This window comes from Lissotriton vulgaris, chromosome 7 (genome assembly GCF_964263255.1).
Source record: "Lissotriton vulgaris chromosome 7, aLisVul1.2, whole genome shotgun sequence".
Taxonomy (NCBI): domain Eukaryota; kingdom Metazoa; phylum Chordata; class Amphibia; order Caudata; family Salamandridae; genus Lissotriton; species Lissotriton vulgaris.
The window spans coordinates 82,150,001-82,172,249 of NC_141695.1; the positions used below are offsets into that span (position 1 = coordinate 82,150,001).

General features: G+C 42.1%; 1 protein-coding gene across 2 annotated transcripts in view; it reads left to right on the plus strand.

The window, feature by feature from the left end:
• LOC147700831 (DBH-like monooxygenase protein 2) overlaps positions 1 to 22,249 on the plus strand; it is a 564,025-nt gene that overhangs the window by 227,839 nt on the left and 313,937 nt on the right. For both annotated transcript variants that reach the window (XM_086928504.1, XM_086928505.1), the window contains exons 7-9: positions 12,883 to 13,049; positions 16,541 to 16,632; positions 19,428 to 19,524. In XM_086928504.1, coding sequence (XP_086784630.1) covers positions 12,883 to 13,049; positions 16,541 to 16,632; positions 19,428 to 19,524 — 356 coding nt within the window. The remainder of the gene's footprint in view (positions 1 to 12,882; positions 13,050 to 16,540; positions 16,633 to 19,427; positions 19,525 to 22,249) is intronic.

A 22,249-nucleotide genomic window follows, 5' to 3' on the forward strand; every position in this document is an offset into this window, starting at 1 on the left:
GTTGTTCATGCAGGCCTACTGCTGAGTTGTATTTTACTTTATATCTGTGTTGTGTTCCTTTTCGATAGCGCCATGAAGCCCCTGGGCGTACGAGCGCTTAATAAATATATATTAACATAATATAACATAACAAATGATACAATCACCATTCAATGACTTACTAGATGGACCAATCCAATTCACCCTTTTTATTGTTATTATCTGATCAACAAATTTGGCAGGGAACCCACAGTTTTTATTGAGCCAAGAGACCGTTCTATTCTTTAAAGATTCATGAGATTCCTCTTGGGTCCGATATGCATGACACTCAATAGGAGGAACATTAGTAAGTAAGACCACATAAGGTGCACAATCTGGTGGAAGATTGACATAACAAGTTTTCTTTACTTGACTGTGAACTTGCAGGCCCTCAGGAACTCTCATAGTCCTTAAATTCTGCGTGGTTGGTGGGATTGGATCAGATGGGGCAGGCTCAGTGGCAGATATGGACTGCCTAGTATTTTTTATATTACCTCTGCCTACTTCTTAGCCTTCAGCGATTGGTTTATTACTCTCTGCATTAGAATTTCTTGGTGATAAGGCCAAATGTGATGTTAACAGCCCACCTAATCTTTCCACTTCCAGGGTCATTATGTCTAATTTAGATAACAGTGGTTGCATCAACTCAGTAATTTTTGCCTATATCTTTTCTTCTAAAGAATGAATTAGAATAGCAAATGGCTCCATATCTATATTAGTGCTGGTGCCACCCATACCACTACCATCCTCTGCATCCTTTAGGGCTGCCACACTACTTGGGGCAGAATTACACTTTCCTGTTCTAGATTTACAGTTCCTCCCCCCACGTTTGGATTGTACCTTCCTGCACAATCTTACTGGCCTAACGGGGGGTAGTGGGGGTGATGGCTCTTCCTCTGACGTGTCAGGTACTGTTTCTAGGTGGTCTTCAGAATGGTCTACATGTACCTGCGCCTCGGTAATTATGATGGCCCTATTACCCCCTTCCTGTCTATCTGTAACAGCTGGATTCGCCGGAGGGGTTGGAAACTCTACTAGTAAGACAAGATCATTACCTCTCCCCAGAGACGCTCTGTGGGTATTATTAATTTGATTAACCTTTTGTACAAGATAGTTTTCCATAGACCCTGCCCCAATAACGGGTTTATTGGGCTTAACCTTAGCCATTGCCAGGCTTGGCAATAATCCTCAAAACAACACAAGTTACCAGCAAATAGAGCACAACCTACTAACTTCTAGTGACAAACAAGGTGTGACTCACACAATATTTTAATGTGTGTGACAGGTCCAAGGTTCAAGGTACAAAGTCCGTGGCCCAGCCCTGTCTCCTCTGGCCTCTGAGGGCCACATTGGGCCCGCCCTTTGCCCGGGATTAGCCCGGCGTCGCCCGCCCACGTCTCGCGACGCTGGGGCTGTGCTCCTTTTTGTGCGCCTCCTGGCACGGGAAATGTGGGTGGCGGCAACTTCTGCCGCAGAGGTGTCTGGGCTTTGCAGTCCGTGAGCCCCCCTCCACACTACGGCCGCTGGAAGGTGTGAGCTGCGGCGGCGGGAGGGAGACGGGCTACAGCTGCGGCGATGTGGGAGAAAAGTTACTGGCAATTACCAGCTGCCTGCGTGAGGCAAGGTATGCCCCAAGATGTTTTTTCTGGTCCCTTTTTCAATCAAGGGCTGTAGCCGTGGCTTAAGTTTCCTATGAGAAATTGCATGGGGAAAACACATTTTGGGACCTACCCTTTTTCTCGGCCCGGCTTGACGAATGATCATGAAACTTTCAAGATAGGAGTGGACTGGAGCTGGCCATTAGTTTTTTGTTTAAGAAATTTTTATTAAGCATTGAAAAGTAATACAAAAGATATGTCATGAGAAATTAGAAAAAAGTACACATGAGTATAATATTAAATGACATTAGTCCAGAGGAATTTATATAAGGAAAAAGGGGAGAAAGAAAGAGAGAAAGAAATGAAGGAAAGAGAAAGAAAGAAGAAAGCGAAAGAGAAGGAAAGAATAGAAGAGAAAGAGAAGAGAAAAAGAGGGTAACCAGAGGAATCATGTGGGATTAATAGCACGTGTTAAAGGAGAGGGATTAGAGGAAAGATATGAAGTGAAGGGAAGCCATAACCGATCGGATTTAATTTTTAGAGGGACAGAGGTGGAGGAAGCAATAGAAATTCTGTGTTCCTCACAAATGTAGTTCCACCATGTGTGGACAGAAAGTTTAGAATTGTCTTTCCAACACGATAAAATAATTTTAAGTGCAAGAGCAATAAATAGGTCTAACAATTTAGCAGAAGAGGGTGTAACAATATTAATATCATCAGATAAAGAACCTAAAAATATGTGTAAAAAAGATAATGGGAAAGAGAGAGATAACATTTTCATACAAATATTCCAAACATTAGTCCAAAAAGATAAAACAGGGGAACAATCGTATATTTGGTGTTTTAGAGTACCTGGAACTTTGGAACAAGACCAACATAAAGGAGAAGAGGTAGGAGAAAATTTATGAATACTAACCGGGGTAATAACAACTCTATGATATATAAAGAGTAAGGATTGGGTAATGCGTGCAGCAACGGAGACTTTAAAAATCTTGGACCATAAACGATCCCACATTGCAGTATCAAGGGAGACATCAAGATCAGTCTCCCATGCAGTCTCTACTTTAGATTTGGAGCGAACAGAGGTATTGGATAATAAAAGTGAATATACAAGAGCAGCTTTAGGGAGTTGAGTAGAAAATAAAGGATAAAGTGGAGTGACAGGAGTGAAGGAAGAAAAAGATTTGGAAGAAGAAGCTAGAGAAGACAAGTGAGATTGAATAGCAGATGTTATAATAGTATATTCAGAGAGAAATGAGAAGGGTAAATTAAACATGTTTTGCAATACTGGAAAGGAAATAAGAGAGGAGTCAAGAAAAAATTGATGCACAAACAGTATATCCTTTTCCTTCCAGTGTTTAAAATAGAACGATATACCTTTATATCTAGGAAATTTGTTATACCAAACCACAGACGATAAAAAACATTGAAGAGGGGAAAGGTTAGAGGAAAAAACATTTTGTAATAGAGATTGGGAATATTTCAAAATGGGATATTTGGATAAAAAGGTACAATTTGACATAAAGGTAATATGTTGAAAGGAGAAATCTTTCAGAAGAGAGCGTTCCAAAATAACCCACTTAGGGATAGGAGTATCAAGGAAATCATAAGCCAAGGAGAAGGATTGTTTGATCAAAAAGGCAGAGTGGTATGAGTTAAAGTGGCCAAAACAAAGCAGGGAAAATGCTGGCCAATTACTTGAAAATAAAGTCAGAATGCAAAGCTGTTGGCCCAATCTTTAATGATTCTCTTAATAAAATGGTTACCTCTGATGAAGACATTGCTGAAGTATTTCACAATTATTATCAAGCCCTATACTCTGATGATACACATCCTTCTGATGCAAACTTAACGACATTTTTTGAAGGCCTCCCTTCCCCTCCTTCCCTCCCGGTGGACTTTTCTCACTTGGAACGTGAAATTACTCTCCAGGAAATTACTACAGCCATCCACTCTCTCAAAAAATCAAAAGCCCTTGGCCCCGATGGTCTGCCTGTCGAGTTTTATTCCTCCTTCCATTCCTTTTTTGCCCTTAAACTCCTGCAGTTATTTAATTCTTTTATTTCAGATGCTAAGGCCTCTGGGTCCTTTTTGGATGCTCTCATTGTCATTATCCCCAAACCTGACAAGGATCAATCACAATGTAAAAACTACCGCCCCATATCTTATTAATTATGATTGTAAGATTTTTGCTAAAATCCTTACCTCTCGCCTTGATTCCATTATCCCTCGCTTAATCAAAACAGACCAGGTGGGTTTTGTTAAGGGCAGACTTGCTGCTGATAATGCTCGTCTTTTTTCTAATGTCCTTGCTTATAGTAAAAATGTCAAAGCCCCCTTGGCAGCCCTTTCCCTGGACGCTGAGAAAGCCTTCGACCGTATTAATTGGCAATTTATGTTCCGTACCCTCAAATGGTTTGGTTTTGGTCTGACTTTTATATCCTTGGTTAAGCTCCTTTACTCATCCCCCCATGCCAGTATTTTTGTTAATAACCAATTTTCTAGATTCTTTTCATTGACCAGAGGCACAAGACAAGGTTGTCCCCTTTCCCCTTTATTATTTATTTTATGTCTTGAGCCCTTTCTAGAGCGTATTCATTCCAACCCTGCTATTACTGGTATAAAATGTTCCCATGTTGAAACTAAATTATCTGTGTATGCTGATGATGTCCTCATTTACATGTCTAATCCGGAATCCTCCCTTCCACCTTTTTTAAATGAAGTTCAGTTGTTTTCCTTCATATCAGGTTATAAGCTTAATTTATCCAAAACGGAAGTCCTACCCCTTAACTCAATATGTTTTCAATACATGTTTAATAACACTGATTTTGCATGGTGCCCAACTAAAATTAAGTACCTTGGTATATAGTTTTCTTCTTCTCTGAGGGATACCCTTAAATTAACCTTTGATTCACTGACTAGCAAAATTCAATCTCTCCTTCAAATTTGGTCCCCCTTATTTCTGTCCTGGTGGGGTAGATTGGACACCATCAAAATGATGATCACCCCACATGTTTTGTACACAGTTTCTATGCTCCCTTTCAAAATTCCCAAATCCTATTTTTCTTGTATTAATTCTATATGTACAAAATGTCTGTGGAATAATAAACATCCCCGCATTGGTTTGCATAAGTTGATCCGACCTAAAAATGAAGGTGGTGTTCGGTTCCCTGACTTTAACTCATACCACTCTGGCCATTAGTTTTGAAAATTTTGCGAAGATTATTCATTAGGCACCAAAGTTATTTGGAATAGAATGTCGCGGATTTCCTAAAGAAAATATTTCCTATCTATAACTACCTACTGGGCACCCCGGGACACTGCAGGAGCCAGCCCTGGGGAGTGGGGAACCCCAGGGCCAGGATAAGGCTCCAGGAGGGGGGCCGCGTGGCCCCACTCCCACAATTTACAAAGCACCGGGGTGGTGGTGGTCCCCGGGGCTTGGGGGGTCTGTCACAGACCCCCCAATTTGAATATTTAGAACCCTGGGGAGGTGGAAGTCTCTGAGGCATGTGGAGGGGCTTAAGCCCCATACACAAGTTTTTCTTTTTTTTTAAACACAAGCCCAGGGGGTGGCGGTCCCCGGGGCTGCAGGCGGACATGAGCCCCCTTCATATATTAGCATAAAGCCCCGGGGTGGTGGTCCCCGGGGCTTGGGGGGGCTTTTGAGCCCCCCAACAATGTTTTTTAAAGCCCTAGAGGTCACGGTCCCTGGGTCTGGGGGGGCTGGGAGCCCCCCACATATTTCCAAAAAGCCCCGGGTGGCATTCCCCGGGGCGAGGGGGCCCCTCTGGGCCCCCATTACATTATATATTGCCCCCAGGATTTGGCCCTCCCGGGTGCTAATTAGCAAAAAAGCGCGGGCTGCCAACAATTCCTGGTGTGAAGTGTTGACAGCCTTTTAGCATACAATTCGAGCTCGGGAGGATCCGCGGCACTAGATATATATCTGATTTTACTTTTGATTTTCTCAGCAACTACTGAACGGCTTTACACCATTCAACAAAAAGGCACCTTTTTGAACCAAGGGCTTCTGCATTTCCAAATTTGATGTAGGTCAGTTCAGCAGTTCGGGATGTAGCCGCTGCAAAATTTACTATGGGAAATTGCATTGGGAAAACACTTTTTGGGACCCCCATTTTTTCTCGGCCCCCGCTTGACGAATCACTGTGAAACTTATAAGATATGAGCGGACCGGAGCTGGCCATAAGTTTTGAAAATTTCACAAAGATTCGTCAATCGGCAACCAACATTATTGGGAATAGAATGTTGCGGATCTCCTATGGAAAATAGGTCCCATCTACTGGCGATATATATACATATATATATATATATATATATATTCACTGAAAAAACCATAGGTTATAGACCATATATAGTTAGGAATTAGCATTTACAAAACCTTGAAAATTCACTGAAAAAATCATAGGTTATAGACCATATATAGTTAGGGATTAGCATTTACAAAACCTTATTTTACTCGCACAAATCCATTGAAATTCGCATATATAGTTAGTTGCACTAACTATATATCGCGCACCCGTAATCCTCTGCTGATGATGTCACATATTACATCATTCATGACATGGTCAGTGACATCACTGATGACATCACTGATGACATCTCAAATGACATCACTGATGACATCATCCAGTGACTGTAGGTTTCTGTAAAGGTAAATTATGTCTTACATATTGAAGAATGAGTGGATATATAAGTGTCTGGATGAAGGATTTAGTAGGTGCATGACTGACTGTATGAGAGAATGATTAAATGTGTCTCACTGAGTGCATGGGTTAGTGACTAAACTGTCTTAATTTGTGCATCATTATTACTGTAGTTCTGTAAACTGCTGCATGTGATGATCAGTAGCTATATGAGTAACTATATGGGTTATTGATTGGTTGCCCAAATATTTGTATGGGAGACTGAGTGTGTGTGTGGGGGTGGCTGAGAGGTGTGTGACTCTGTGCATAGATGTGTGAGCAGTTGATTCAGTAGATGTATGGGTTCAAAAGTACATGTGAAAACAGCTGTATGGGCGGTTGACTGTGGGCATGAGTGTATTGGTGAGTGAATGGATATCTCAGTGCTACATGTCAAAGTAACTACATATGTAAAACACAGTACATGTAAGAGTTGACATATATAAATAACTGTGCATAAGAGCCAGTGAATGTGTGAGTGGCTGTATGGATCATTGTGAACTTGTATCAGGGATTGTATAAGAGAGTAAATATGTGTTAGTATATGTTTGATTAAGTAAGGTGTGTATAACTGTATAGTTGAGAAAATGGAGGTGTGATTGATTCTTTGCATGACTGACTAGGTGTGTGAGTAACTCCATGGATGAGTGACAGTCTGTGAGAGTCTGTTTACACTGATTGTATCTAAGGTTATATTAGCGTCTGAAGAGGTTGATCGTATTATCACATGAATGATATCATCAGTGATGTGATCAGTAATGACAAATGAGATGTTATCAGTGATTTTACAAGTGATGTCATTTGAAATATCATCAGTGATGTCATCAGTGATGTCACTGACCATGTCATGAATGATGTCATTTGAGATTTCATTAGTGATGTCATCAGTGATGTCACTGACCATGTCATGAATGATGTAATATGTGACATCATCAGCAGTGGGTTGCGGGTGCGCGATATATAGTTATTGCATCTAACTATATATGCGAATTTCTATGGTTTTGTGCGAGTAAATTAAGGTTTTGTAAATGCTAATCCCTAACTGTATATGGGCTAAAACCTATGTTTTTTTCAGTGAATTTCAATGGTTTTTTAATAGCAAATATCAAAAGCTGTCAAATGTCAAGTACGTGATAGGTAAAAACTTTTTTGTGTTTATGCACGCTGATGTGCTTCGAACGCTGCCCCCCCCCCTCTTTTCTCTTAGTAGTACTCTCTCTTTGCAGATAGTGAAGGGTAGTTAACGCAGGCCTTTGCCCCTGTTGTAATCCGTCGTGCCTGCTTGTCTCTCCAATTGATTGATTGTTATCCAAGCATTTACTGTTTTACAATTGATTCTCTTTGGTTCATTCTCTATTTACAAACAAGCACAAAGTCGCAATACTCTGTTTAGTCTTTGCAGATAGTGAAAAAGTGTGTAAAAAAACAAAAGTAATTGAGAAAATCAGTAGGCCACTAATGGGATCTCTTTTTGACCTCGCTAAAATAGAAACATTAGGAACAACCCTTCATGAGAAATACGAAAATAGTGAGATGAACTGAGCTCCACACCATGAGGGCTGCAAGACAGCTCGGCTCCGCCACCCACCCCGCCCAAAATAACGATAAACTCTATGCAAATATTATAAATATATACAACACACCAGCAAAGTAACAGGGTAAAACATTTTATTAAATAACTATTTACATAACTATTTTATACTTTTTGTTGCCTTGATCCGGCTAGCTCAATCGATCGAGCATGACATAGCGGGCCATTAGGTTGCAAGAACTAAGGTGTCTAACAGTTGCGGAATCGGTGGACGTACATTTTGTAATTAAAATACGACAGGGCCACTTACAATAACATTTTCTAGATATACATTTGCGGGCAAGTACCATGGGTGACGTTAATTCGAACTTACAATAGTACAGTAATCAATAACACATTAGAACTTAATATCAATAAGGATGTCGAAGTATTCAATCAATTCTCGTCCCCGCCCGCCATGTGCTTCAAAACTGCATACGTATCTCGTGATATCAAGGTTGTTCAACCAGTACACAACAAGGAGTTACGAGTCCCATTTATACCGGCGCCATTTTGGGCGAGGCCGGGCAGGTCCAGGATATAGTCAAAATGTCTCCACCAACCAGCGGTCGGACCAGAACCCCTTTGGGCAGTCAATAAAAGTTCAGTTAAATGACAACAGAAGAGATAGGCAACAAGAACCAACAGTCAAAAGAGGGGAGGGCAAGGTCTAAAGCCATTGTTCTACAAACTCTCAACCAGCCTTGGATGGAAAAATCCTGAAGAATGTACAAACTGAAAACCATTTTTTGTCTGTATAGCATCACCAGCAACGCTTGAGTCTGCTTTGTGTGAAGCCGCCATTTTGATTCAATCAATAGCGTCCCCCTGCCCACATTCAGGGACCTGGTCGTGTCTTCAGGTCAAACGGATTGTGGGACAAGATGCAGAAAGGAAAAGGAAAAAAGTTCCGCCGGACCTCGGGACCCGGCCGCCTATGTCATGGGCGATATTTGGCCACACCAGGGCAATAGTGAAGCTGCAGCAGGTGCAAATAAGCATCAGACAGTGTTACAAGCACTGCTCAGAACTCTCAACTATGGCACCCAACATCCAGGACTTGCCATCCGGATCTTCCGACCTATTCACACATCGGTCCGCTACTGACACCACCTCATAAGCCAACGGGGCACCCCACGCCGACTTTCGGCGCAGCATTGTAGGATGGCCACACCAGTGCGGCAACTTGCTGGACACCACCTCGGTGCCATCCAGATCTCGGCGCGTTGTGCTGACTTCGGCCTACTGTAGCCGCAAGTGCGGATGCAACTTAGCTGGATAGCGAGTGAAACACCAAGGGGCACCCCACTGCAGCCGAGGAGCCTCCATCTTGGGGGCGACGCACAGCATCACATTGCTTTCTCAAACAGCCCCCACTGACTGACGCGACCTCACAGCATTGTAGGATGGCCACACCAGTGCCGCAACTTGCTGAACACCACCTCGGTGCCATCCGGATCTTGGCGCGTTGTGCTGCTTTCGGCCTATTCGCACATCGGTCCGCTACTGACGCCGCCTCACGTGCCAACGGATTTTCTACGCTTTTTATACCAGCGCGTAACGTAAGCATAACAGGTCATGTGACTTGTTTATAAAACTTTTCATTGGTTCATTTTACTTTTGGTTTCCTAATGATAGAAGGCTTGATCATATGACCTAAAAATAACACTTTTCATTGGATTAAAACATTTTTTTTTTCCCAAACGATGAAAGCCCCACCTTGTTTTTGGATGTTTCAGACTGAAGCTGGCGTCAGCATGAGAGCACCACCATCTCGTGGCTCCGTCGTGGTCATTCCGCGAGCAATCATGGCAGCCGCTCCCCACCGGAAGCCTGCAGGAGTCGGGGGCCCTCAAGACTTCAAGGCTCTGGGGACATCCGAGTTCCAAGATGTCCCAGGGCCATTTTAGTGGACCAGGCCCAAATCCGAAGAGCCGTCCGCCATTTTAAGAGTCCTGTAGCAGCCGCCTATCGCTGCACCGCAAGAGCATGGTGAGCGAGACGCTGTAGCCGCAAGAGCAGGCGATAACCAGCTGAATGGAGGATGAGGCACAGTGTAGCAAAAGCGGGCGGAATGGCAACTGAAACGGTAAAGGGGCGCCCCAGTAGAGCAGACGAGCCTCCACCTGGGGAGGCCCGTTCACGCCGCCTCCCCCCTCCCCCCCCGGGGTGCCCCACGCCGTTTTTCGGAGCAGCATTGTAGGATGCCAAAACCAGTGCGGCAACTTACTGGACATCACCTGGTTGCCATCCACATCTCAGCGCGTTCTGCTGCCTTGGGACTATTCGCACAACAGACCGCTACTGACGAGGCCTCCCCCCGCACCACCCGGGATGCCCCACGCCGTTTTTTGGAGCTGCATTGTAGGATACCAAAAACCAGTGCGGCACCCAGGTAACATCACCTGGGTGCCGTCCAGAACTCAGCACGTTGTGCTGCCTTGGGACTATTCGCACAAAACACAGCTACTGACCATTGTTGCTTCTTTTTTAAAAAATGTTTTAAATGTATTTACTGTTTTTGTTGCATTGTATATATTTATAAGTTATTAAAATGTTATAATCCTACTACTTTGTTGGAGTGCTATATATTTTTAATGTGACACATAATTGTAAAAACTTTGATGTACAAAGAGGCATCCCTGGAATCTTCCGCTTCAGGCTCGGACCCACACACCCTCACAGTGAGAATCCCCTCCCCAAGCACAATACAGGATGGTTATCAGATAGTAGGAACGCGTGTGGTGTGACGGATCTCATCGGGTGGGGGCCTTGATCTACTGTAACTCCTTTGAAGAGGGGTGATTCTCTACAGCTGGGGCCATAAACTACACCTGCAGGACTAGGTGATAGCCTGGGACCGGCCTGGACAATTGGACACAGAGGAAGAGGAGTGTCAGAGGGTGCGGTAGTGAATAGGGTGAAAGGGAGGTGTCGGGCGGGCACAGGGTGTGATTCTCAGAGAAGAACAGCGCAGATGGGAGGAGGTTTCTACCCCATGCATGAGAGAGAGAGCGGGGGTGACCAGTGCGTGGGGGAGATGCTTGCGAGGGTGGGAAGCCATGCTGAGGATCAGCGGTGTGCAGAGAGTGGGTCTGGTCAAGGCATCTAAAATGGCTGCCGTGCTCAACAAAAGTGTGGCATTGCAAAAAAGGCAAGATGGCGCAGACAATGTTTATCAATAAGGATTAATTTATAACAATTATTTTTAACAAAATATTTAATCGCAGTGACAAAATGGCAGTCAACAGTTCCTGATTTCCATCGAATCGAAAGTTAACAGACGTCACGCAGCAAAAAAAACAAAAACGCTCACGAACAGCGCAGATGGGAGGAGGTTTCTGGCCCATGCATGAGAGAGAGAGCGGGGGTGACCAGTGCGTGGGGGAGATGCTTGCGAGGGTGGGGAGCCATGCTGAGGATCGGCGGCGCGCAGAGAGTAGGTCTGGTCAAGGCATCTAAAATGGCTGCCGTGCTCAACAAAAGTGTGGCATTGCAAAAAAGGCAAGATGGCGCAGACAATGTTTATCAATAAGGAATAATTTATAACAATTATTTTTAACAAAATATTTACTCGCAGTGACAAAATGGCGGTCAACAGTTCCTGATTTCCATCGAATCGAACGTTAACTGACGTCACGCAGCAAAAAAAAAAAACGCTCACGCACAGCCGCTGGAAGACATGTATCAACATATATGAGCCTCCTCAGCCACCCTCAGAAAAAATAAGGGGTCAGGATACGTCTCCCGTACCCCCTTATACCTAGTAATTTAATTAAATCGAAACACAAAATGGCGAATTCACGTTTCGCTACGAGAAGCGCTTCTACCACAAAAAATCAATTTTTTTTTCATTTGCCCCACGGGACCCTTTAATAACTCCAACATCATTCCTAGGGGGTCAAGAGGGGTCTACCGTGCCCCCTTTCATTAAATTCCCCCTTCGTTTTTCTCCTCCTCTTGTCTCTCGATCCTACCAAGAGACAAGATGGCGGCCGCACCGGACTGTTTAGAATGTTGACAGACACCGGAGAGCCAATCAGCTTCGCTATGCAAATCTCCGTTACGCGAAAAGTACGCGATCTGGTGCGCTATCTGGAACGCTGTCACAGATATATCTGTTTTTTTAAACGTTAATTTCTCAAAATCCACTGGAGCACATATATTGAGACCCAGCAAAGGCACATCGGGCTAACAGTCCCTATAATTTTGCCAAGTTTCGTGTAAATCCATTCAGCCGTTCGAGCTAAAAGTGAGGCCAAAGGCCCTATGGAAAAATGAATGGGAAAAACGCGTTTTGGGACCCCCTTTTTTCTCGGCCCCCCCCTTGACGGAACCCCCCCCAAATTTTCAGGGGCTGCTCAGAAACAAAATGTGCCATTTTCCTGAAAATTTCAGCCGATTCCGTCTACAAACGCTAAAGTTATTAGACATAGAATTTTCAAAAGTTCCATAGAGAAAAAATCCTAACTATATATACCTACTGGCTATCGCCAGTAGGTAATATATATATATATATGGGTTGTGTGTAAATACAAAATATTTCCAGGACCAGTAACAAACCCTCCCTATGGTTTTTTCAGTGAATTTTCAAGGTTTTGTAAATGCTAATTCCTAACTATATATGGTCTATAACCTATGGTTTTTTCAGTGAATATATATATATATATATATATATATATATATATATATATATATATATATATATATATATATATATATACATAACATATATAAACATGGAAATCAAAAATAGCAAGTCACATATTAAATACAAATAAGACTGAAATGAAGTTCACAATCTAAAATAACTCTGTAAGCATTTACACATTTACCATGCCAAAATGATGGTAATCCTAAATAAGTAATGGTAACCCAACACTGTGGTGATCAAAACAGTGACACACAGACCATTATCCTGCTGAAATCTGCTAATATTGTTTTAAAACTGTTTTAATAATGGAAGTATTCTGTGTCTCTTGTCTTCCAGGGCAAACAGACAGCTCTGGCATCCGGCTGTTTTACACCCCATTACTAAGAGAGCATGATGCTGGCATACTGTCAACAGGGATTATACCACAAGCTTTTAGCTTTATCCCTCCAGGGGCAGATTCATTCAACCTTTACTCACTCTGCAAAACTGATATTTTTAATCAGGTGAATAAATTATATGTATTTATTAAGTCACAGTCTGTTGTTTGCCCTGAACATTTAGGATAACATGCCTGCATACTAGAACGCTGAAGCCTCATTACACTTTGGAGTTGCTAAAGCAAGTGGAACTACTGTGCCAATTTGCTCTTTAAAACAATGTGAAGGAGGCCCAAGCATTCACAAGCCTGCACTCAGTGGGGCACTGGGCTACAGAAATTTGATATATTTTAAGTGGGCATTTAATAAGCTTCTCACTACACAGCATTTTTCATTTGTTTAACAGTGTTTGATGTGCACCAGTAACTTGTGAACAACTATAAAAATGAATGTTAATGGTGGGATGTTCTAACTGGTGGAAAAAGAGTGTTCACAAATTGATGACCAGTGATTCATAGAAACTAATAATGAGTTAGGTATTGTCATCATCATCTGTTACCCTAGCTTCCATATGTTTCAATTGCTTACACTAAGGACTTTCACCTGTTGCCTGCCTCCATTTGTCCATAATAGTGGACACTATTTGTGTGGCTCCATCATTTGTGCACCTGTCATACACTGTGCTTGCTGATACCAACCATATATGAGAAAATTCCTTGAATCTGTGAAGATAAGTAGCGAAACATACATTACTGTTCATAACTAATTGTTGCATGCAAAAGGAGCATTCGTTGAGCACTCCACTGTCATAAATTGTGAAGTAGGTCATCATATTGTGAGGTAGGTGCTAGAAATATTTCATTGTAATCTTATATTACAGTGGAAAGCAGACAATCACTGCCTCAGTGATTGAGTGAGGTCATTATTGGTACATACAAACACCTGTGAAGCACACCTATGTGTATAATACGTACAGAAAAAACAAAAACCTGGAGGTACCTTGGTTTAATATTTTTTAAGGCCCCATAGGATTCTAGGTGTGGGAGGGCCCTGAAGTTGCACTCAACAAAGTAAAAAACATTACTTGTTATGTTGTGCAAATGCCCCCATTCTCATTTTTTTTAGGTAAATCATCAGTGCAGAAAAAAGCAGGAATAGAGTTCCCCCCTGAGGCTTACTTTGTCATGCGTCCTACATAGAACATATGGCCTATCAGCATATTGACCTACACGCGTACTATGGACCCTGCATCTTAATTGTTGGATAGTGACAAGTCCGTAAAGAAATTCCTCCTGAGTCACAAAATGCCCTTATGTCACTACGTGGCCAGATAAACATAACACATGTGTATTTGTTAAACGCACATATCACCCAAGGGTCTCAAGGCGCTGAATAACAGATGTATATTGTTAGCCAACTCAATGGTGCTCATTTTATTCTCCTCAGATGGATGAAAGGCTGAGTGGGCCCACCAGGATTAGAACCTGTGCCCATGAGATCAAACACAGGTCACTACAGTGGATGCATTAGTCCACTGCTCCACCAGAACCAGCTTGGATTTCTGTGTGTTATTTACTGGTTGGGACTACATTTTACTAGATGGGAAATGTAGGACATATTGGAGTATGTTTGTTCTGACCTTAATGCATGCTTTGTTATACATATCACTATCTGTATTATAGTTTGTGTGAAAATAGTGCTTATATACCCACCGCAAAGCATGCAGTAAAGATTCTGCTTCCTTTTTTTTTTTAATATATTTTTATTAAGATATTTTGCAATTATATACAAGGCACGGCACCATTAATAAAGAGAAGAAAAAAAAACAAAAAAATGAAAACTCATGAATGCAGAACATTAAGAAGAGAAAACAATCAATAAACCATCAACAGGCGAGATAAAGAAAGCAATATACAATTAAAAGACAGCAATAAGATATCGTGAACCAGAGTTTTCTTCAAGATTGTGTAACCTAGATATAATCACACAAAGTTATCCTTTCCTACTCTTTCCACACAGTCAAATAGATTTCTCCCCTTATGATCAGCATAACCAATTATATCTCATATATGAACCTTATTCAGCCAAGTTGTAGACAGGCCTCGATTTTTATACTGTTAGATCATCTTTCCACCGTCTTATAGGATCCCATATTAGCTTACCTAACTTCCTTCCCCTTTTTCCCTTTCTAGCATATATCTCTTTCTCCACGTTATATGTTATTAATAACTTAGCCAGCCATTTATGAAAAGTAGGTGGTATGGGGTCTATCCATGCAGAGGCTATACATAGTCTCATAACAGACATTGCAACAAATATAAATTCTCTCCCACAAAAAGGTCGTACATCCTCAACATTAACTCCTAGTAGAATGGTTAATACAATTTCAGTTCCTAAAATTTTGTTTATGAAACATCCAATATCTTTTTTTAGTAAGTCTAAATGAGGACATATAGCAAATAAGATTCTGCTTCCTGATCCATACTGCATTGATGTCCTGGTTATATGGACAGGAGATGTAACCTCCACTGGCCTTGTGATCACAATTTGAAGTTCACCCTTATATTAAGCTGTGAATCCCTCACTTTTGTGGATGCGTAAAACCTTTTCGAACATGTTTAGCTACAGTAATTAACAAATTTCACATGTCCTTAATCAGTTGTTTCACTTCCTATCATCCCTCTTTCTATGATTAAACATATGGGGGCAGATTCACAAGCCCCTTACCCCACTGTTGTGTCACTTTTCCCATATTAAAAGTGACACAAAAGTGGCAAAAGGTGCTTGTAAATCTGCCCCTTGAACTTGAAATGCGGTGCCTGTTTGGTTGTTTACATTATTATGGCTTGGATTTTGAATTTGTGAGAAATTTCACCCCGTACAAGCAGAAGTCACAATTCTAGTCACTGTAAGCTAAAAGCACACTCAAAAATAACTTGTGTTCACCCTCTGGTAGTTTGCCACCGAGTAGCCAGGCTTATCTAAAGAGGCAATATGTAAAGTATTTGTGCAACACACTCAAACACTAATACAATGAATACACAAAGAAATACTCCACAGGTTTATAAAAATAGACTAATATCTATTATGCATCTGCAGCACACAAAGAAAGAGGAAAACACCTCTTGTGCTTTTTTTGTGCAGGAAAGCACAATTTTGAGCCGTAAGAGTTTCTATTTCCTCAGAGGGCGAGAGCACAAACCCCTCCTACTGGTTGAAATCTCACCCTGCAGTGCCCTGCATTTCATTTAGGTAGAAAAAGGTATGCTCAGGCGTATGTGTAAATTTATGGACATAACAAGCTCCAGCCACTGAATTTGAAACTTGTTTGGGTGAATGAGTTTCTTGCTTTTTGATTGATCCAATATTTGTATCCCCACTCATTCAGTGTAAGTTAGCTTTAATATTAAAAGTCATGCTTGTACTACAGAGGGGAAATGTTCAGTGCACCTTTCTCTCTGTGACCAAAAAGTTTTCATCCATACCAACCACCCTCTGAGATGGTCCATCTTTCAGCACACACCTGTCTAACAAGGGTAGGCTTTTGGAGTGGCTTGGAGCAGGAATGTCGATGTGCAGCACTGTTCTCTGAAGGGATGTGTCCTTAATTGTTGCAGGTTACTGACCAGGTGATTCCAGATATGCAGGTGTTTGCTAGCCTCCTCCATACTCACCTGACAGGAACAGCGGTGCAGGTGGCTCAGTACAGGTAAGATGTGCCCTTAAGTGGTGACATCTAGAATGGTGATCACTAAGGCTTCTGGTCAGCATGAAAATAGTGATGCACCAATAAGTATTTGAATATATTGTTTTATTATTGTTATAAGTTACAATTGATTCTCACAATGCAGACCTCAATAGGATTTTACTGTTTCTTAAATTTCTGTTTTCAGACTTGAGTTTAGTAGTCCAAATGGACTCAGAGTTTTCATTATTAAAGTTTTCAGGAATGTCATCAAGGTAACAAAGCAACTTTGGCAATTGACATGAGAGGCAAACTACATACTCCTTCTTCCTGGCCACTCATGAGCTCTTAAAGCATGTAGTCTGGGAATATGCAAAGATATTCATAGCAGGCACGCTTTACCCAATTTGGCGAATGATCTTGAAATCCAGGCCAAGAAGAAGGCCTCCTTTACCAACAACCCAATGTCAATAGTGACAACAAGGGTACCTCATGCATCCAACCCTGCCTCTAGAGATGTATCAAGTTCGATACCTTTTGCCAAGCTGGACACTCAGGCAAGGAGCATACCATACAGATATGGGTAATTACAGGATCAAAAACGCCATCTCCTAGTAATTACCAGGAATTCTTGACCCAGGAATCATAGGCAGGATTGACCTGCTGAAATCTATGTGGGTGGTTAAACAGTTTATACCACTCTGTATTTACTGAGTGGGATAAAATCTGCACTACTCATAATCTAGATACATGCGGTAAGAGTAATTATCACACATATCTAACATGACTTGAACCTTTATAATGGAGGTGCAGGAATAATCTAACAAAACTGTGGAAATGTTTGTTTTGTGTTCGGATCAATTTTATTTATGGTATACCATTTCATATAACAAGACAAGGACACAAATATATACTACATTTTCTAAGAGCAATGCAAAGGTATTTGTGAAACAAATACATTTACCTTCAAGTGCCACTTTAATTATCAGAGTCACATTAAACACATAGGTGCTAATTACAAAATATAATGGAAAGTAATAATTCAATTTGTAGACAATAAAGAAACCATAATAAAAGTAAAATATTAGTCACTACGTGAAAATAAAATGTTACATTAACATTAAGAGGATTCAAAAAAGTGATGACAAGGAGTCATTTTTAGAAGCTTTACTAAAGTAGATATATTCTAGTAAAGTATGTCATGTATGGTTAAAATCATGTGGTGAGAATGGATTTAATACTTGACCTGACAAAATGAAAACAATCAATCAGCTTTGCTAAAGTTGTGGATACTAAGGAGAAAGAATTCTAATTATTGACATTAGTATCAAATACAAGAAACACACATTATTCAGAAGCTGTACAATACTTTCCCAAACACTATTTAAACATGCAAGCATAAGTGACATTACTATATAAGATGTTACAGGGAGCAGTCTCTTTTTACAATGCCAGCCTACTGGAGAGACCACTAAAGTGTCCCTGTATAATTTATCAGGAGTCAATACATATTAATAAATGTAAATGTAAATGTAAATGTATTGGCATTTATATAGCGCACTACTTACCCGTAGGGTCCCAAGGCGCTTCGACCGCTGCGAAACCCTTCCTGGCTTCCCTGAGAGATGGTCCCCTAATGGGTATCTCCAGGGTGAGACCAGGCATCCCCGGCGGTCTGGTGGGGCCGTTAGTGAAGATGAGGCAAGCTAATGCCCAGAGTTGCCGAGTGTGATCGCTGATCAGAGCGGGCACCGAGGCGAGAGAATTATCGAGTCCGCTGACCCTGGTCCAGAAACCTCCCGCGCCGGGAATCGAACCCTGGTCCCGGGCCGTCCTCTGCTCTCGGGTCTGCCGCCTCTAACCAGTGAGCCACACTACTTAATAAGAAGTTGATCTGATGTAAGGGCACTGTTAATAATTTACTGAAAAGACACATGTTGCTGCTTTGGTAAGTTACAGGAAACTCTCCATTCAAGGATGCCCCTACAATCTTAAAGGCTTCTTGAATAATCAAAACATATGGTCTTGGGTTATTGGTGAACAACACATACATACGACAGTGGATAAGAGATGATGACTTTCTCATGATTTTATTTCCTAAGACGTAGATTTCCTGTTGGAGTAAGCTAATGCGTGTCTGCTTGGTTCATACACATAAGAGTAGGTTATCAGCAATCAAGGGGCAAATATAACTGAGTTCGAAAGTTCAGACCCCAAATAGTATTGTCTGAGAGGTTTTGTTATGCTATGTAAGTTAGTGTCTTTTCAAGAGATACATGTAGCTCAATGCTTTCTGGGACTTGCTGATCAGATCTGAGGTTGTGGGGATAATGAATGTGGCCTAACAGCTAGGGTGGTCGACCCCAGAGCTGGGAAATCGGGTTGGAGTCTTGGCAGGGACGCTCAACATTCGGTGATTCTGGGCAAATCACTAAAGGGCCAGATGTATCAAAGGGGTTTACCCATTCTGTGTCTATGGGAAAATGTGTTTATACATATGGCCCTTAGTCTCCTCGTGCCTAACAAAAATGAATGTGTTATTCTGTAAGGTAACTGGTGCTCATGTAAAGCGTTCCGGGTCTAGTTAGCGCTATAAAAAACTCCACAAAATAAGAGCATTCCAGAAAGAAAACCTCATGGATACAAAATCTGTTCTATCAAATTTAGCAATCCTATTTTTAATCCGTTTTTCGGGAGCCATAAGTCTGTCTAAATATAAGGAAAAAACTCGAATAAATCCAGCCCAAATATAATGTTTTGAAGATGGTTTACAAATGTTACAAATGTTAAAGTTCCTAAAAGCCTTTCATATCTACAAGGTATGGAACCCAGATTGGCTTCTTGGGCCGAGACATGTCCTACGACTTCAGCCTACAAGAAACAAGATACCTTCCAGCGATCATGCCCATCAAAATGGTAAGTGCTTTACCTGAGACTGAATGAACTGTTATTATTACTGAACTACCTACTTCATCTGGATCACACTCCTTCAGGGGTTTAATTTGGTATTACATTGTAGTGTAGTTAATATATTCCCAATAGGCTCTGCGCATTGGAATAATATATACTGCAGCTTAGACGTAGGACTTAAGTCGACTATTTTTTTATTTATTTGCAAACTTATACCGCGCTGGGAATCGACTCCCGAAGGAGTATCTCCGCGCCTCTGGTGTCATCTGTGAGCAAAGAGGACCAAATCATATAACATTCCTCCCTAGATAGATGGCCTAGTGCTGAAAGAGAAAAGTTTTTAGTTTTTTCCTGAAAGGAAGATGTTCTCTGCATTGTCTAATTATTATGGGGAGATTATTCCACAACTTTGGGGCAGCCACTGACAAGGCCCTTCCCCCTTGTCTTGTCTTCTCAATCCTGGGGAAACATAGCAATTCTCGATCTCCTGATCTAAGAGATCTGGAGGGGACATATAAATTAAACTTTTTAGTCAGGTAGTCAGGGCCTTTCCCTGTGAGGCACTTGTGAATGACACAGCATGTTTTAAACATCACCCTATGTTTCACTGAAAGCCAGTGAAGTTTGGTTAACAGGGGTTTAGATGGAGTACGAGCAGGGACATTAAGAACAAGGTGTGCAGCAGTGTTTTGCACAACCTGTAATCTTGAAATAATCTCCTCGTTGGCAGCTAGCAGCAATCCATTGCAATAATCTAGTCTGCTCAACACGAGCACCTGTACCAAAGTTCTTCTGGTGGTATCAGGGAGCAGGGGGAACACTTTCCGGAGAAGCCCAATAACATGGAAGCAGGAGCCGCACACTTGGTTTCCATGTTGTTTCAAGGTGAGCTCCTGATCGAATTTTACTCCAAGATCTTTCACAACCTGTTTGGGCTCAGGGACTGGGCCCAGATCTTGAGGCCACCAGTCAGGAGTCCATAGGCGTTTAGCTTCCCCAAAGAGCATCACCTCCGTTTTGGAAACGTTGCACTGCAGGAAGTTTGATGCCATCCAGTGGGCCACCTCTTTCATCCCCCGGGCAAAGGAGTTTCGCACTTCAGATGTCAGCGTTTGAAACGGAAAGAGGAGTTGAGTATCGTCCGCGTACGATACCGGGATGAAACCGTGGGATCTCATGATGTTAGCAAGGGGGGCCACGTAGATGTTAAATAACGTGGGGCTCAAACAAGAGCCCTGTGGCACCCCCTTTGAGATCTCCACCTCCTCCGACCGGTACGGACCCAAGATGACACTTTGGGTACGCTTTGTGAGAAAAACTCCTTGGCCAGGCCAGCGCCTTGCCTTCCAGCCAGATGTCAATTAATCTGGAGGTCATGATGTCATATGACACAGTGTCAAACGCCGCTGACAGATCTAAAAGCACCAGGATAACGGAAAAACCTCTATCCTGTAGCATATGAAGATCGTCAGCGACGGACAGCAAGACGGTCTCGGTACTGTGCCTTGGCCTGAACCCAGACTGGGAGGGATCTAGCCCCCCAGCACTTTCGATGTAATTCGACAGGTGCAGATTAACAAACTTCTCAGTAAGCTTCCCTAATAGTGGGAGGAGTGAGATTGGTCTCAAGTTTGTCAATTCAGTCCAGGGGATGGTGTTGTTTTTCCTCAGTGGTCTCACCCGTGCACGCTTCCAATCCGGGGGAACTTCCCCTGTGCTCAGGGACAGGTTAACTACGTGTCGAATTCCAGCACCCAAATTATTAGCCAATAATGGCATGATGCGTGCCGGGATGATATCTGAGGGGCACCCGCTCTTTATTTGAGTAATAAGAGCAATTACCTCCTCCGTTGATATGGGAGGAAATTCTGCGAGCTTACTGACGCATTTCATTTGTACTCCAGTGGGTAACTGATCCATGTTGTCAGCTATGGCCATGTTATTACTATTGTCCTTGGAGGCTAATATTTTATCATATATACCTTCAATCTTTTGGTGAAAAACTGAGAGATATTGTCACAAAGTTCCTGGGATGCTATCTTCACGGTCTCACAAGCAGCAGGCTTAGTAAAGGTTTGTAGAACTTGATATAAAGCTTTTGCATTTTTACCTGCTGCTGATAATTGGGCTGCTATATGATATTTTCGTGCAGCCCGAATGGCTTTATGATAGCTTTTTAGAGAAATCCTGTGGTTCTCCTTATACTCAGCCTTGCGTGTAACCCTCCATAGGTTTTCTAACTTTCTCGTAGTTAGTTTTAACTGTCTCAGGTCATCCGTGAACCAAACTTCTTGTTTGGGAAAGCTCTGGGTTTAAATGTTCTCAAAGGTACAACATCGTTTATAGCCACTGTCACTGCTTCATCAAGCTTACACAGTGCAGTGGTAACATTGCCCCAACATTCATCCCAACTGGGTTCAATGTATTTCGCCCTATAACCCTCTGGTGTTAATTTGTTCCAGGGTCTCCTGATGTCTGCCATCACCCTCTGTGTGGCCTTCGGTTTATAGTTGGTACGGGTGTAGATTCCAATGATGGAATGGTCTGTCCATTCCACTTGGATGGGAGGCATACATTTTATGGCAGTTGAATTGGACAACACTAAGTCCAGTGTGTGGCCTGCAGAGTGTGTGGGCCCCTGATTTATCTATTTGAGCCCCAGTGTGCCCAGGTCGGTTAATAGAGTCTTAACCTCAGCACAGTTAGCGATTTCACTGTGGACGTTAAAATC